The sequence below is a fragment of the Rhagoletis zephyria genome, unplaced genomic scaffold (assembly GCF_001687245.7).
Source record: "Rhagoletis zephyria isolate East Lansing unplaced genomic scaffold, Rhagoletis_zephyria_1.1 Rzeph_scaffold_01136, whole genome shotgun sequence".
Taxonomy (NCBI): domain Eukaryota; kingdom Metazoa; phylum Arthropoda; class Insecta; order Diptera; family Tephritidae; genus Rhagoletis; species Rhagoletis zephyria.
The window spans coordinates 34,117-52,481 of NW_016158220.1; the positions used below are offsets into that span (position 1 = coordinate 34,117).

General features: G+C 34.4%; 2 protein-coding genes across 2 annotated transcripts in view; both read left to right on the forward strand.

Moving 5' to 3' along the window:
- Positions 1-18,365, forward strand: part of LOC108362899 (Myosin-7a binding protein) — a 92,013-nt gene that overhangs the window by 28,814 nt on the left and 44,834 nt on the right. The window contains exons 3-6 of the mRNA XM_017616051.1: positions 11,500-11,595; positions 13,666-13,904; positions 14,012-14,167; positions 15,875-15,964. Coding sequence (XP_017471540.1) covers positions 11,500-11,595; positions 13,666-13,904; positions 14,012-14,167; positions 15,875-15,964 — 581 coding nt within the window. The remainder of the gene's footprint in view (positions 1-11,499; positions 11,596-13,665; positions 13,905-14,011; positions 14,168-15,874; positions 15,965-18,365) is intronic.
- LOC108362895 (uncharacterized) lies at positions 5,848-6,322 on the forward strand. Its single transcript, XM_017616048.1, has one exon. It carries the CDS (start codon positions 5,940-5,942, stop codon positions 6,294-6,296), a length of 357 nt encoding a protein of 118 aa, XP_017471537.1. The 5' UTR covers positions 5,848-5,939; the 3' UTR covers positions 6,297-6,322.

Consider the following 18,365-nt stretch of genomic DNA (forward strand, 5'->3'; position numbering starts at 1 on the left):
AAAAAGAAGTCTGATGAGGAGATGTGGTGATCTCCGAAATAGTGCTATAACTTCTACCGCTTAGACTTTGTTGCTTTTTCAATTTTTCCTAATAAACAATCGTGGTACAAAGCTCAATAAAAATATTAAAAATATTTTTTGATTTTAAAATAAAAAAATAAGGGCATACTTTTTTCGATATAGAACAATCCTAGGGGGTGAGAGCATTCAAATTCCGACTTTCCAAAGTCCAAAGTTTTTTTCAACCACGCCCTGGACTTAAGAATTCAGAAAGTAAGGAAGCCCTTTTAATCTTGACTTCGGTTAATATTTAACCATGCGCCCGGGGTTTGAAGTTTTACTAATCGTAGAATTACTATAAACTCGTTAAAAACGAATACTTTTGGATACATACAGGTCTCCTTACATTCGATATTCTACAGTTCTGGGGGTGGCAACTGGGGAATTCTGAAAATCGAATTTTCAGATTTTTTTTAGACCACCCTAACGCACATACGTACATACTATATACCTATATGTGCACACACCATTTATATCAATGAATTAATAATACTTTTAGCTAATCGGCATTGTAAGTTCTTGGGTGAATGTGTCAACTGCTCGGTCGCGCAAAAGCTTGTCAGTGCGCAGGCGCACCCTACCCATGGTAAAGCACCTGTTTTTACTGACGATGAGCAATGCAGGGCTGGTTGTCAGTTACCCTGCAACAGTGAACATAAAGTGACAGTGTGGTTACTTGTGTAATAAGTATAGACATTCATACATATGTACATATGTATGTACGGCATACCCTGCAAAATTAAAAGTTGGTGAAGTTTAAAATAAATTAAACAAAATTGGTGCTTGTAATGACGGTGCGCATTGAATTTTTCGCTTACCCTGGCCCAAGATTTGGACTATACTCACAAAGGTGATCTATTTATCAAACAACTTATTTTAATATATAACAAATGATTTTTTACATATATATGTATTTTTCGCTAACTAGTGATTCTGAAATGTGCAGCTAATGATTTAGATGAAGCGTAGTGCATATAATCGGTTTGTTTTATAGAAATTTAACTCCATCGTTATCCGAATTATGTACATCGATGTATATATATGTGAGCCGAAGTTATAGTCAAAATAAAGTCGACTCTAAAGTTAGAAGCAGCTTTTTGACGTAACTTTCAATGGAATATCTTTTAGAGTCGACTTTGTTTTAACTATAACTACGGGCCTTTTTGTTTTTAAAGTATTATGTAACTAATTAAGAATGCCTTCCGAGTATATTTGTAATTTCTAACAAACTTTTGAATATGAGAAACAAGAATTCTTCTACCGAGAATCTCCGCTGGGTATTAGAATTGCAGAAAAAAAGTTCGCTATTCAAAAATGGCATGTGGAACCAAACTAAATGAGTATCGCAATGACATCGGTATTTTATAGTGCCCAAATTGATTATTAAATACAACACCCAGTGGAATGTCGGCCTAAGCGCGTGCTTCAAGTGACATATTATATATATATATATTTTAATATTGACTGGAATTATAATATTAAAAGGTTGTAATCATTGAAACGATATGAAAATGCGTTCAAAGTTTGTTTGAAAAGATCGTTAGGCATAAGTTCTCAAGAGCGCGTGCCGAGTCAAGTTTACAAGTACATTGATCTTATGATAATTTTCTACAGCCGAGTGTGCGCATTAGGGTGGGCCAAAAATGCATGTGAAAAACTAAGGTCGGAATTGTAATGCTCTCACACCCTAGAATTGTTCTATATCGAAAAAAAGTATACCCGAATTTTTTTATTTTGAAATCAAAAAATATTTAAAGGTCGCTCAAAGCGCCCAAAGTTGTCCATGTATTTTATATGGGGGAAAAAACAACTTTTCGTAGAAACGGTATATAATTCTTAATAATCAATATTTTGCTATCACCAAAACCCTGTTTACATGCAGGAGGTTCCCAATAATAATATTCAATTGTTTATTTAACCATTTTTTAATACTTAAAATATAGTTTGAGCGACATTTAAATATTTTTTGATTTCCAAATAAAAAATAGGGGTATATTATCTTTCGATACAGAACAATCCTAGTTGGTGAGAACATTAAAATTCCGACTTTCCTTTTTTTTGGACCACCCTAATGTGCATACATATGCATGTGCAATTGCTATAAGTATGCCAAAAATTAGCATTACAATTGTAATTGAAGCAGCCCAAACGTTCCGTTTTTTTTTTTTTTTGTTTTGTGTTTATGCTTTTACGCTTGACCGGCTAGCTCCATTGACACTATTTCATTGCCATTTATATTTCAGTTCAACAGCCACTTGATGGTTGTTCGGTAGCAATTAAAGTAAATCAAAAGTAGAGTGCAACTAAAACAGAAACACAACCAGTATTTGCGCAATAAATGTTCTGGGCCAGGTGAAATTTCTTATTTAAATTTACCAACATTTTTCTAATTTCTAGTTTTAAGTGAGTCACATAAAGAAGAAACGCGTGTCTAGAATTTAATATAAGTATTTAGTGGATTTTCTACTACCAAAACAATTTCCTGGCTATTTTCGTTGCGTTGTGTTAGCCACACCTGCGGGCAAGTAACTAATAATCACGAATGTATTTAGTATTTTGTATACTTTTAGGCGTTTAAAATATGTATGTAAGTTACCAATATAAATATGTGCATGCAAATAAAATATGTAGGTGCATTAGGATGCCTCACAAAAAAAGTTGTTGATGCCTCACGGCATTTTACGCCATTAACTTTTTAGCTACAAACTGCTTTCCAGCAAAAACTTTTGCATGCCGCAGACGTGCATCAAACATAAAAAAAGTCTACGCGGTTAATTTGGAGCAAAAAACGATAAGCTCAAGGCTGCAAATCACTTAATCGATATTATAAGCCGAAAAATGCCTCATCCGATACAATAGTTTTATTTTTTTTTTCAACAAAAAACAAATTATGCAAAACAGTTGATTGGCGGTTCAACTGAATTAGCTAGCCCAGCTAGGGTTGCACTTGGTTTTCAGCTCGTGTTAAAAATTGCCCGTTTATGCTCACTGGCTCTAACCGTGTTGAATTTAACTGAATAGAAGTGAAGTCGTTTAAGTACAAAACCGCGTATCAATAAAATGCAAAACCGCGTATGTCAGATTGCATAAATTATTTTCTAGAACACTCATATTTCAAAATGGTTCCAAATCGGCAAGTAAATGCAATTTTTAGGATTACCCCGGCCCCAGCGCCACCTAGCGATGAAATTTTTAGTCGAAATATTTCACTTCAAGGTGCTGACATATGTTCCAAATGTGAACGAAATCGGTCCAGCCGTTTAGTAGTTTAGTGACATTCAATATACTGAAAACTCTATGAAATTGTGAAATCGTGACGTCTCAGCATTCTTCATTTTTCGGCAACAACAACAAAAAATTTCAAATTTTTTTTAAATCGAAAAACCTTCCACACAGTAGGTTCAAAAAAGTACTTTTTACAGAATTGAAATCGGTTCAGCCGTTTGGTCAGGCATCGTTGTCATACGAAAAACATTTCATTTTTATATATAACAATTATCTAAACAAAAAAAAATAACAAAATAGCCGAAACTGGTCACAATGTCGTGTCCCTATTATTTTTCACATGACTGTATGTGGGCGTGTCCAACCCCGCCCACTTTTACATATAACAATTTTTACTCATAACAGACCTTAGGGTAAAAATTGTATCCCGATATGTCCATTAAAAGTATTTTTGGCCGCTCTCCCCATATAAATGCAACCACTGTGCATCGGGAGGGAGAAAGGTATTTAGTCGCCGCTGCTATGCCGTAGCCATTCGGAGTATGTATTCTATTTCATCTCCTCCGCAGTAGTTGCTTCATTTGCGTGTATATGCGGTTTCCTCTTCACTATGCGCGCTCCAATTGAAACATTCACGATTGTCTTTAAGGACTATGGGTATTCAGACCTTAAAAAAGAGTGACCTTTATTATAAAAATGGTTTTATTAAACGGTATTAAATGGTGTTCAAAAATGTTTGCCCGGGGCTTTCATAAAATTTCATGGTCGTAAGTACTTTGGTTGTCGAGATATTTAAATTTTTGTTGCTCGGTGGTACACTTGTACCACCTCTTTGTACACAAGAGTTAATGAAATGTTGAATAGGCTGGCCTTTTGTAACCTTTTTTTTTTTGGGCATTAAGCTTTTTATTTGGCCGATCTAGCTTTTTTATTTTTGAAGTCCAGACAACACTGATGCTTGATATGAAAATATAACACACACACGCACATGTACGTGCATACCTACATACATATATACATACATACTTACTTATAAGAATTATTCGTAGGAATTTAAACACATTCTTACTAAAAATCAAAACAAATAATGGACAAAAATAAAGCATACGTTGTGTATACATACATACATATAAGTTTGTCATAATACATGGTACACACTTATCGATGTATGTATGTATGTATGTATGTTTACATATATACAAGGAAATCGAATTGCCTGCTCAACAGGTTAAGCTGCTTTAATAGTAATAATAATACTTTGGCGCTTACACTTTAGCTAAGTTTTTGGCCGAGCTTCTCATCCAGTTTGTGACGTGCGTCCTGATTTTCTAGCACAAATGGCGGGGCTTACAATTTTAAGCAGCCTCCGAACGGTGTTTTTAATTTAGATGTTGATTGGGCCAGGAATAGAACTTGGGGATTACGGAGTGGCAGTAAGCACCTCTAACCACACAGCCACAGCGGCCGCCCCCGTTTTAGTTGCTTTAACGACATGAAATTTAAAGACTATTGAAGAAATGAGGAAGCCAATTTTCTCAGACTGGATTTAACGATTATAAAAGCGTATGTTATACATATGTATGTACATATATTGTTTACTGGTCAATAATCAACGGTTCATTTCAGGTAAATATACTACACACATAAATAAATACAAGCACATGTATGTATGTATGTATGTAAATGCGCCTAGAGTGAGTAATAATGAATTTGTGTTTTTGCGAACCCCCCTGCGAAAACCGCGACTACACCAAAGAGTACTCTCTAAGGGTCTAGGAGTGGACCAAAATTTACAGAAATGTATATAAAAACATAGTCCAATTAACATGGCGATGTATGTCCTAGGGGAGCACCATATATTCCAACGGTGCATTACATCAGAGTAGCACAAAACTACTCCAACGGATTACTGGTGTACCTAAATACTTGGCAACACAGCTCAATAAACATCGTATAGTGATTGTGATTGTGGGGATACTCCAAACACGATATTGATATACATAAATACTCGTAATCAGCTGTCCATGCCGTTAACAAATAGTGGTGCGCACCACTTTTGCCCCTGTGGTAGAATCGCTTACCTCATCAACACGTTTTAAATTTTCGCACCATCACACAAAGCGAGCAAACGTGAATTGCAAATGACAGTCAAAATAAAGCAAAGAAAAAAAAACTTACGTATCTGCATACATAAGTAATACAAAACATGTTTATTGCTTAAGCTATAGCGCCTGCCGACTTCATCATTTGCGCGGCCTGCGCGGCTCAGACGCAGCTCAGCTCAAGCCAATGGAACATTTTTCAAACCACTTTTGTACGAGAAAGTCCAATGTCTGTTAGCCAGCGCGTGAAAGCAGCGTTAATATTTATGTTTTAACAAAATTTGAATGTACACGCGTATATTTTTCGAAATAGCTATCTGTGAAAGCGGGCATATAAAAAAAATGAAGTACGGATACTAAACGGAAAAATATTGATTTAAGTAAGAAATATCTGAGCTGTTATCGCGAAAGATGAATCACTCAAAAACCGGCCGTTGACAGCGATATCGTGTTAAATGAAATTGCAAACTAATACAACAACTATATATGTATGTACATACATAAAAGTATAAGTGACAACAATACAATCGAATCACCCAAGTTCTGGGCAAGATGATACTCATCTCAACGCTAATCGGCAATTGGGAAAAGCTAACAGTCAGCAGTCATGCCAATTTGGCGGTGCTGATGTTTCTCTTTATGGTTTGCGCTTTTGAGGTGGTTCTGTTGAAGCTAACCACTATCGGTTCCAGCACAGCGAACGGCTTTGGACGCAGCAACACAGAGGATGATGACTCGAGTGAATACGAGGAGGATATTTACTATGAAGACTTGCGTAACAATTACGAACGCTGGGCGCGAAGACAAATGCGCTACCGGCATCGAGTGCAGCGGCAGGAACAGGAAATGCTGCGCCGATTTCGTGAGCAAGAGCAGCAGCGACAGCGAAATCAAGGGGGCATTTGTTAAATATGCGCTAAATATTTGCGGTGGAGGCAATCAAAGTCGGGTACATAATGCCGGGCCCAGGGCAAGAGCGAAAAGATGAGCAACTGTGGGTGCAGTGTCGGCGAAGAATGTGCAAAAATGTGACTGAGAAACTATTATACATATACATACGTACATATACATAAATATGTATGTAAGTATGCATACACTATAAGAAAACTATTTGCTAAAATAAAGTTATAAATCCATAGTATGTACGAATATTGGCATGCATTTTTATGTCCAGAAATTTTTTTTTTGTCGTAAGTACCAAAAATCCTATTCTGTTCAGCTACCAAAAATCCGGGTAGGTACATGAAATGTTCGCAAACATAATACATACATAAATTTGATGGCCATTTTACAACATTTTTTTTATTATTATTCAATCCTGAACGGTTTACCGACTATCGCGATAAAATTTTGGCGACAGTGATCGAGTATGCTGCAATGATTTCGTACGTTGGTTATATAGGTGGCACAGGAATGGATATTTTTGACAGGCAGTTTATGCTTCGTTTGTGAGTTTATACCTGCATATGTATGTATGTATGTATGTATGTATGTAATACATATTTATGTTCATACATTTATAAAAATCGTTGCATCATTTTATTTATTTATTTATTTATTTATTTTAGTCTACAGAAAAATGTTTTCTTACAGACAGTTGAGATAAAAAGATTTAGAATATTTAAGTATGTGTGATACATTACAGAGTGAAATAATTATAAATATTAACTTGTAAAGATAACAATGATATTCAATAGCAATTTGGGTNGTGTAATGCCGTAGCGGACCAACTCGTGTCTCTACACCAGCTTATTGTTACCCGTTTATTGCCCGTATTTTAACGATCGTTATCACTATACGATACGATGTTTATTGGGCTGTGTTGCCAAGAGGTATGTAGGTACTTCATGGAGTAATCCCTTGCAGTAGTTTTGTGGCACTCTGATGTAATGCAGAGCTGGAGAATATGGTCGTGCCCTAGGACATCGCAATTCCAATTAGACCACATTTTTATATGCATTTCGGTTAATTTTGGTGGATTCTTTGACCCTTAGAGAGTAACTACTATTTATATGCCTGCATGGAGTAATAATAATAGATTGGCGCTTACACATTGGGTTTAGCCGAGCTTATCCTCCGATTTGTGGCGTGCGGTTGGATGTTGTCACGCACAGGTGAGGGACCTATAGTTTCCCTGGAAACTGATAATAGAATCGATAACAAAATCGATAAATATCGATAACAAAATCGATGAATATCGATAACAAAATCGGTAAATATCGATAACAAAATCGATAAATATCGCTAACAAAGTCGATAAGAATCGATAACAAAATCGATAAATATCGATAACAAAATCGATGAATATCGATAACAAAATCGGTAAATATCGATAAGAAAATCGATAAATATCGATAACAAAATCGTTAAATATCGATAACAAAACCGATAAAAATATCGATTATTATATCGATAAGTCTCGAGAAACCCGAAAATCTCTAAAATCCCAAAACAGTTCCCAGATTGAGTCTCTGTGTCTCTCTCTATATCCTTTCCTCTTTAATTACTTTTATTTTAATCTTTCTTCCCTTATCTTCATCTTTACTTTTATCGGTATCCTCATCCTCCTCTTTGTCTTTATTTTTATGTTTATCATTTCCTTCAGATACATATTCCCCTTCACCTTAGCCCTTATATAAGTGAAGTGTTTAAATTTACCTTGGTCTTCATTTTTGCCTATATCTTTACACATCTTTGTTTTTGTTTTTATATTTACCTTTACCTTTATCCTTTTCTTTATCTATGTACGTACTCACCTTTACTTTCATTCTTGTATTGGTCTTTTTCTAAGTGTTATTCTTTAACCTTTTATTCGCAAATTTTTGTTAAATTAATACCATATGCATACACACAACAAGCACTTGTTTCAGTCCCAACCATTTCCGTTGCACCATTCCCATTGCACCATTTCCGTTGCATCATTTCCGTGTGCAATTTCCGTTGAATTTGCCAATTTACTCCCAACCAACCAACTGCCGCTAAAAGAGTTTCACTTCAAAACATCTTTCGAAAAAACTGATTTACTCGAGCTCAAAATATATTCGATAAATTTAATTTCTCGAGTTCGTCTCGAATTCGATACGATGCCACCCTCTGTTTTTTTGTTTATTGGGTTTCTATTTCTGCAACAACTTCCACATTTAAATTATGCAACACAAGCTGCGATGCAGCTGCTAAGATGCATGCAATGCGAAACTTACGACACAAACTTCAAATGTGGTGCGGGATGTTAAAAACTGTGTTTGTCAATAAAAACAACAAAAACTATTACACAGCTAGCAGCATAACTTTCACATTCGTCTACCATCTACCGAGCGATGTGACTAGCAGACAACCGGTCTTTGAATTTACGTACACTTTTTGGGTTTTTTATAAAATATTTCGAAAATGGAAAAAACCATGTACATCAAAAATATTATGACCTTTCATTCCATAAAGTTAGTTCCTTAAGTATAAATAAATATATAAAATAAAGTGATGCAGTGCCTAAGGCCATAAAAAAGTAGTATGATGTCTAACATACATACATATCTTGAAAGTGGTCGCTTATGTTCAGATTATCTCCATCCAAAGTGGTTTCACACGATCAGCACAATTCTTCGTACTCCCGGGGAGATCGTTCTCCGAGAATTCGTTTTTCCCAAAAAAAGAAATCCTCCAATAGTTAATTCCCAGGGAGTAGCATTTTCCCGAACATTTGGGAGGAGGAAATTTGAATTTCGAAAAAGCTGTTTGACAAATTTTTGACACCTCAACTCCGACCTTTAATATAAAAAATCGTCAGGGAATTTTTATTAATGATAGGAGGAAAGGGAAAAAGAGAAAACTCCCAGGGAGTTTCTGTTCAGAATCGGCCTATAGATGCCACTTTTTACATATGGAATATGGAAAGGCAGCATACCGTGTAAACACGAATAAAACACAAAGCAGAGACAATGTCATCTGTTGGGTGGTTTATTTCGTTTTCAAAGAACGTAATTTTATATGCTATAAATTTAACAAAAAGATACAAATAGTACATATCGTGCAGAATCACTATACTAACGACCAAGGTTAGAGCTACGACAAGCCTAAATCGGAGTAAATAACATGAAAAATCGCAGCAGAAAATAAAGTTCGTTTACATATATTTAGATATACATATATAATAAAAATACGAAAACTTAGTTAATTCTTTTTAAATAACTTATTTATGTCATAAATTAAAAATTACACATGCCTGCGAAATTTAACTGTATTTGCCCCTTCCGATAATTATGTTATAGTTTCAAATCTGTACGTTAAACTTAAATACAGCGTTGTTTTTTTTTTGTACCACATCGACATACATTTTTTATGACATGCATATTTTAGGATTTTTAACAATTTTCATGCAAAGCCAAAATATAATCAAACTATTGGAATTATTCGCAACCAATATTTTGGAATAAAATGGAAATAAATTAACTCAAGTATTTGCTTCAGGAGTTTGTTTTATTGCAGTAACTGCGGATGTGAAATTTTAATTGAAACCTTACAAAACTTCTTTGAAGACAATGTTAGAAATGATAAAGTGATCATTATTATTTTTTTTTTTGGTTGAATGTTTCTTAGATACCCACATAAATATCGTTAATTCTGCGAACTCTTGAAAAAGCCACGTATAGCTAGCTGCCCATGCGAAAAACAGGTTCCGCTAGATACAACCTTGCCCTTTGAAGCGTCTGACATTGTGCTTTATTGATTGTCATAGGAATGGCTACTTCTAAAGGCATGACTGGAAAATTAATTGATTGGGTGGTAAACAGTGATAGGACTTAAAAAATATTTGTGTAGTAGAATCTGCAAAAAAATGTGGTAGATTTCAAAAAATCGTGGTAGATCTCAGGTTTTGGATCATACATTATATAACAATTCAAAAAAATACTGCACGGTTTCACCTAAATAAATTACAAACATTTTAATTGGAATCTATAAAAAAATTTAATTTTAGTTTAATAAAATGCAAGATTGAAGTTGCTAAAAATTGCGTTGAGTTTTGGCAATTTTTTTTCCTTGACAGTGTAAAGCAAATATATTAAAATATTTTTTTTTGGAAGCAACAACAAAAAGTTTGGATTTTTTAGCGAAAAACCTTCCACACAGAAGTTCCAAAAAAGTGCGATTGGTTATGTTTGGAACACACTTAATTGAATGTCAATAAATGAATTGAATATAAATTGTATAAATGAATTAATTGAATGTCAATTGAATGTCAATGTGGCAACTCTCTAATTTTTTTCTTCTATATTGTAAGCTAGATCTCTAGCGATACATCGGTGAAAACTGCATTCAATTCCATGTTTTCGAGTGATGCGCGTTACAGACAGACAGAGATTCAAAAATCCTAAAAATGGTATATTTGGCTTCTGTAGCTCTAATAACTACCCACCATATTAATTTTTCTTTAATATCTATAAGGTACTGACATCGGCCTGTTACAATTTTATTATAAGTATAGATATAGATTTCATTTATTTTATCAATTTAATACAATACAATTTTTCAAACAGGTGGCAACCCCCCTTAAAAATATTTTCGGGAGTAAAATTTCCGAAGCCTCTTCAGTTTGAACCCATATTGCAATTTTCAATTTATCTTATAAATTAAATTACATTAAAAATTTTCAAACAGGTGGAAACTCATAAATAAATATTTTTGGCTGTAAGCCTTCTTAAGCCTCTTTCTTTTGACGCCCATATTGTAATATATTTACTTTTTCTTATCAATTTACTTACACCGCAATTTTCAAACATGTGGCAACTCTCTATTTTTTTTCTCTCTATATTTTAATTTGGACCTCTAGCAATACATCGGTGAAAACTGCATTCAAATCCATGCATTCGTTTTCGAGTGATGCGCGTGCAAACATACAGACAGACAGACAGACAGACTGACAGGCAGACAAAAATTCTAAAAATGGTTGATGGCTCTAATAATGACCTGGGGGGTCATAATTTTTTCTTTAATATGTATAATGTCCAGACATCGACCTGTTACAATTTTATTATATGTACAGATTACTACAATAAATATGCATACATGTCTGTTGTTTAAAATAGTAAAAAGTATATTATTTAATTGTCCATTGCAGCAAAATCGGTGAAAGACGAATTTTTAGGAGGGGATCAAAAAACGAAAATAACTGCAATGTTTGTTCCGGCCAAATCAAACAAGTTGATTCCAACAGGTAAGCAATTTTGTGAGATTATTTCTTCTATTTTTTTTTTTTTTTTGCAACTGCTAATTTGGTTTTGTGTGCCCCTTGCAACTACTAATTGAATGTACATATCGCTCGTTTGCTGGAAAATGTGAAAAAATTAAAAATCAGAGAAAACTGGTTTCAAATTTTTTAGCCAGGTTTTTCCATTTGGAAATTAAACAAAAATACATACATACAATAATTATAATCATAAAATTTAACTCGGAGGCCATTTATTTTTGGTTCCTTATCGCCTGTTAATAAATTGCCTCATGTAAATGCATCTTTAGCTTTGCATTAGAGTATGCTAGTGTGCTAATAGCCCCGCCCGCAGAGAAACGTAAATTTTGGCGACAGTGCGGTCTCGTACAATTCCCCGTATCCGGAAACTTACAGAAACCGACCACAATTTTCGTTCATTTAGGTATCCAAAAACGTTCGAAACGTTCGAAACGTTCGAATAGATGAAAGCAATAATTGTATGTAAAAGGGTCAAGAAACAAATTGCCATTATTTCGCGTGTGTGTCCAAGGAATTTTGACATTTTTTATACCTCACAGCCTGTTGCCTCACTCTTTCCTCAAGAAATAATGGAACGGGCGTATATTTCTGTTGCAAGCAAAAACTTTAGAGAACCGTAGTAGAAAGCGTAGCAAATTTCCTAAGAACTGCGTACTGCTTCAAGAAAATTTTGGCACAAGAAAATTTCTTAGCCATTTCTTGTACGTCATTCTATTTATATGGAGTTTTTGCTTTTCTTGAGAGCTGCATACTGGCATTTAAGCTGAACATTTGAAAGCATCTATACATCGGCAGTGACTGAAGGTGCAGAGGAGTTTGCCTGTTGGTTAGTTTTCAGAAGGTGCCGGGTTCGAATTCCGTCAGGCGCTTTCTTAATTTTTATACCCGAGCGCACCTGAGCACAAGGGTATACTAATTTTGTTCACATAACGGTTGTTTGTAACAGCCAAAACGAATCGAGATAGATATAGACAAATGTATACATAAATGCTCAGAATGAATAGAGAAATCGATTAAACCATGTGTGTCCGTCCGTCCGTCTGTCCGTCCGTGGACACGATAACTCGAGCAAAAATTGAGATATCTCAACGAAATTTGGTATGTAGGTTTCCCTTAATCCAAGGTAGGTTGGTATTGAAAATGGGCGAAATCGGACTTTAACCACGCCCACTTCCCATATAACGGTAATTTCCAGAAATACGAAAACTGCGATATTTTAGTAACTACTGAAGATAATTCACTCAAAATTGATATTTACAATAATTTTTAGACGAAAAATAAGAATATTATAAATTTTTGGAAAATGGGCGTAGCCACGCCCACTTATGGTTACATGTGTATATCTTGGTAACCGCTGCACCAATTTCTTCCAAACTTGGCACAGTTGTTGGCCTTGGAACAGCATATTAAATGGCTGAAAATTTAAAAAAACGGACAATAACCACGCCCACATCCCATATAACGGTAATTTAGAGAAATACAAAATCTTCGATAAATCAGTAAATATTGAAGCTAATTCGATTGAAGCTAATTTATTCAAAATTGATGCTTGCAAAAATTCTTTACCAAGAAATACGTTAATGGTATGGGCGTGGCACCGCCAACTTATGATCACATATGTGTACATATATCGGTAACTGTTCAACCAATTTGTACCAAACTCGGTATTTTTATTGTGCTTGCCACATAAAAGCAAAACGTTGAAAATTATTGAAATCGGACTAAATTACGGCCGCTTTTCATATAACGGTAAATTTCAGAAATGCTTGAAACTTCAATATTTCGAAATTTAAGGACGCTAGTTTATTCAAAATTGATATACCCCGGCTTACCATCTAGCGGTAGCTTTCGAAAAGGTTAAAAAACATATATTTAATACTTGGGCCGGGTATTTATTGTTCGTCTCCACCCGAACTTAGACTTTCTTACTTGTTTGAGTTGTAATAGTGCTTTTAGTAAAAAAGCGACGGGCACAGACCTCTGCTAAATTTCATCTAGCCCTCTGATAAACTTTTAACTTTTTCTTATAATTTTAAGCTTTGTCACGTGTTACTCATGCAACAGAAGAATATGTCGTGGTGCGAATTGCTCGATTTGGTTGGCGAAATCGGGACAATGGGAATGTCAATTATGTAACTCCTCGAAGGAGTCGCTAGCACACACTCAGTCTTGGGTTGCCGAGCAAATGAGCTTCAATCATCAGAAGCTTGTTAGTCCTCTGAGAGCGCGAAGTGAAATTTACATACCGATTGGCGATTTTAATGAAAGTTCCATACGTAAGTATAGCAAAAAGCTACAAGCTTTTATTTACCGAACAAGTAAATAAAGCACATAAGCAAATATTGAAACTGCATATTTCTAATAGATTTTTACTTAATTGCAGATTTTGAAAGTGTTAGCCAAGTGGGTATGAATCTTGATGTCATCCCCGCCGAGCAAAAGCTTAAAATACGAGAGTATGTGGAGGAAGTGGTGGCCAAGCTGTTGGGTGGTTCACTGGATCAAATACGCGTCAATCAATTGTCGAAAAGTGAGACTTGTAAGTATATGCATGGATTAGAATTGGATTTTTTAGTTCACTTATAGTGCGTTCAGCTCAATGAACTAGCTCTTCTGAGTCTTTGATCGTTCACCTAATTGAACTATAGTTCACCTAATTGAACTAGTTCGGTAGTAGGAACTGAGTTACAAAACAACAAAAATGTATGTTTTATAACACATATGTACATAATATAATGCAGTAACGACACAATCCAGTCGTCTTCATTCATTCGTCTTTCTCCAAAATCACGAAAGAATTTTTATAGAAATTCGGCAGTGTCTTCATTTAATTTTCTTTTATTCAATTTTGCCTTCGAAATGCGAGAAAATTGCGTATCGCTTTTACATCTGAAAGAGAAAGTCTTTTGTTAAACAACAAATCTCAAAGACTCAACAAAAATACTTACTCTTTAACGCAAATTGCACTAAACGATGTAGAACATTGAAAATTAAATGAAATAAAATGTCTTTTTAGCGCGAATTCCGATTAGCTGTTTATTTATGCCCTTACAACGATATGTGTTATAAAATTACATTCCCATTTTTATTGGAGTGTTGCCACAGAAAGCTTTGGTTCACTTTAATGATCGAACTAATGAACTAGTTCAATTGAAAGATCTGGCTCTTCCGCTCTTTAGTTCAAAAGCGCCCCAAGCTTAGTATGTATGTATGTGATTACAGATTATCTGTATTTAGCATAATTTTAAGATAGTTCATACACACACGTCACCGAACTCCGACATACTATACATATCTTTAGTAGGTATAGTTTAGAAAGGGCGTAACTCACATCTTCGCTGAAATACAAAAAGCCCTAACTAAAAATCCAAAATTCACTTGATTGATTGATTAGTGATGCATTTCATCGGATTATAAGTCCCTACATTGTTTTATGCAATAAAAAATTTTAATTAGTTCTGACTTTTTTTTTTTTGCACTGAGCGACGATGTGAGATACGCGTTTCCATACTATTCCTATACCATACTATGCCTGGTTGGTATTCAATACCCTCTGTCTTCAATTTTCACAAAAATCGACACGGATGATATAAGGTCTTGTTAGAAGCATTTACTATATTAAAATTTTCAACCTTTTATTCAGGAAATCTACTTTTATATGAAATAAAATGCGCAAGACCCTCGAAAAAAGATTTCAAAAATCAACGGGATTTTTCAGAATTTTATAACTTCCACTTTATTATCCTAAAATTGAATAGGCTACAAAATTGCATACATTATATAAGAAGTTTTTAAAAATTCTGAGAAAGCGAATAATTTTAATGGCATTTTTTTGAAGTTTGTTAAACTTTCTTGAATTGTGCACAAAGTTTAAAATTTTGACTTTTGTAGTTTATGTCATAGATTTTGCTATATATTTATTAAATATTTCGGAAAATAATTATTACGTAAAACATTGTGAATATTGTAAAAAAGAAAAGTGTGCTATTTACGTACATATGTATGTATTTTATTGCTACGCCTACATGTTTTTAATTATTTGTTTTAATTTGGAAACGCTGAAAGTATCGCTTGAGAGACTTGCCATTGTATACTTTATAGAAGAAAGTTGAATAAAATATTTTCATTTTATTTGTTCTCGAATAAATTACTCACTTCATGAACTACTCAACTCTAATACAAATGAGTTTTCTAATGTATCTCACCTCTCGTTTTAAATATTCTCATGTGGACATGGCCCATACAGACTTACAGCTCTTTGAGCGATATCACTCAAAACTGAGTAACATTTTTATCAACTTGGAAAATGAGTTGAGCAATAAAGCTCTTAATGGAGGTGAGTTTGCTGGTAAAAGTTTTCCAAGAAGCTTTTTAAACCAGTTCTCTATTATAACTATTTAAAGCGTATTTCGAATTTTGATGCTTGCGATCGATTGAGGATGCTTCTAAAGTTATGCATTGCTCCAATGAATAATAGCATGCTTTCGTTAATTGTAAATTAATTAAATGTAGCACTATGCTGATTTGCATGTAATTTACTCGTATTAAACTTGCTGGCCGTATATGTAGCCATTAGGTGACACTTCGTATGGCTAAGTATTAATTATACGCCAAGGCACACCCTCCTTGCTGTGTGATAGGCTGGAATTATTTTGCGGAGTTTTGTTGTCGAAAATTCACTGGGATTTCATACCAAAAGACCTTCGTTGTATTATCGCTCGTATCTGCAAAATGATGAGGTGCCATAAAATTAATAGTAAATAAGTAATAATAGTTGAATCTCATATACATACATACATACTTATGTATATCTAGTAAATTCAGTTAGAACACCATTCAAAACATTTAAAGTAAATCAACCCTTTAGCTCTTTGTGAAACGTTTGAACTATCACACATTTCATATGTACATAGTGGCCATATTTACACACGTACATATGTATGTAAATTAGACAATTCCTGCAGCAAGGAAAATGAATGGAAAGTTTCCATTTGGACGTAATGTAGAAACATTCATCTTCGTTGCTTAAGCAGGGATAACACGATTTGTATATTTGTACAGATTTGTACATTTGACAGTTACAGAGTGGTTTTGCTTGGACATTGGAAAATATTGGGCCTCTTGCATAAAAAATGAGCTTAAGCTCCGACTCGATTTTCAGTACAAATTCTTCAGCTTACGCTCCACTCCATCAGTGCAAAAGTTGAGTCTGAGCTTAAGCTCATCTTTTATGCATGACGCCCATTGTTTCAACTCCCCTTCTTAAAGAAAGTGTGAGGAAGTTTACTGAGGAGCTTTCCCCGCGCATTACATGGATAGCGAGGAGGAAAGCTGCCCGCTAATATCATCGTATGTAAAAAATTAAATTAACTGTCTAACGAAAGCTAATGCTTCCATGATTCTTTGGAAACTGTACAGCATGCATGGAGGAATGTTTCCCTTTTCTAGAGGGATATGTCGGAACTAAATACTAATAAGGCATTCGCTCACTCAGTAATGGGGGGAAAGATTGTCGTATGTTAATTTCGGCAGGTTGTGGGAAATCGCGATTGAAGTTTGGAATGCAATTTCTCAAAAACGCAAAGTCCCAAGTCTCTGAAAATGTTACTAGTTCACAAAATTCTTAAATTATTTAATTTTTAATGTTTATTATTAATTAGTTTTGAATTTATGAAGGATTTCCTTTAGTAAAATTTTGCCATAAGCGGCATTTGTCCACAATTTGGCAGCCACTTTGTATGAAATACGAAAAACTGTGATCAAAATTTCTACTAAATTAACGACACTTTTTACTCAATATCTCGGAAACTAAAGGAGATATGCAAAAACTGATAACACCAATCGAAAGACCTTATGTAAAAATATATAACTGCATCTAGAACTAAAAATCGTCAAAATTGCGCTTACGACAATCTATTCCCCAGGCGACGAGGTGGGTTATGGTCTGATTATGCATACTTCGCATAAGTTCGCACAACTTCGCATAAACTTCAAACTGTAATTTCGTATGTACTTTGTATCTAATTTGTATGTATTCCATTACCCAGAAATTAGCAGAACTTTTAAAAACTTAGCGATCTGTTGAGTTTAGATTTTGCTTCACATTTTCTTAAGTTACATTTTTATTGCACTGGTACAAATGGTTGTGCGAAGTTATGCGAAGTATGCATAATCAGACCCTTACTAACACCTTTGCGTTTATGTTTGCTTTTCGGTCACACTGAGTTTGCCGGGTATATACGCATGCGTACGTTTGACAAATAAGTAGAATATACAAATTCTTATGACAGCAGCTAAGTTGAACCTACGCATGAAACGTATTTTGACTTCCATTCGTAAATTTCAAACGCACTCATATACATATACATACATACATATAACTACATTCGCATGCTATAAAGGACCGCTTTTGCAGATACTTTCTCAGTTTTAAGATTTTAATATTAAATTTACATTGAATGAAAGGCTATTGCATAAATAAATATATGAAGATAATACGTATATACCTTAATTTCTTTCGACATTTGGTTTACTTTACAAAGGAAAGAAGAAAAAACTCGAATCTAAAAATCTACGGGTACAAAAGCAAACAGCAAATGAGGAACATTTATTTCAAGAAATTGACTCATGTAAAACTTTCAGAGGCAAAAGAAATTAAACAGAATTTTTCTTTTTATTCTTTAAATTGATTAATTACCTGGTATAAGTGCAGAATACGTACATTTCTCTGATTTAAA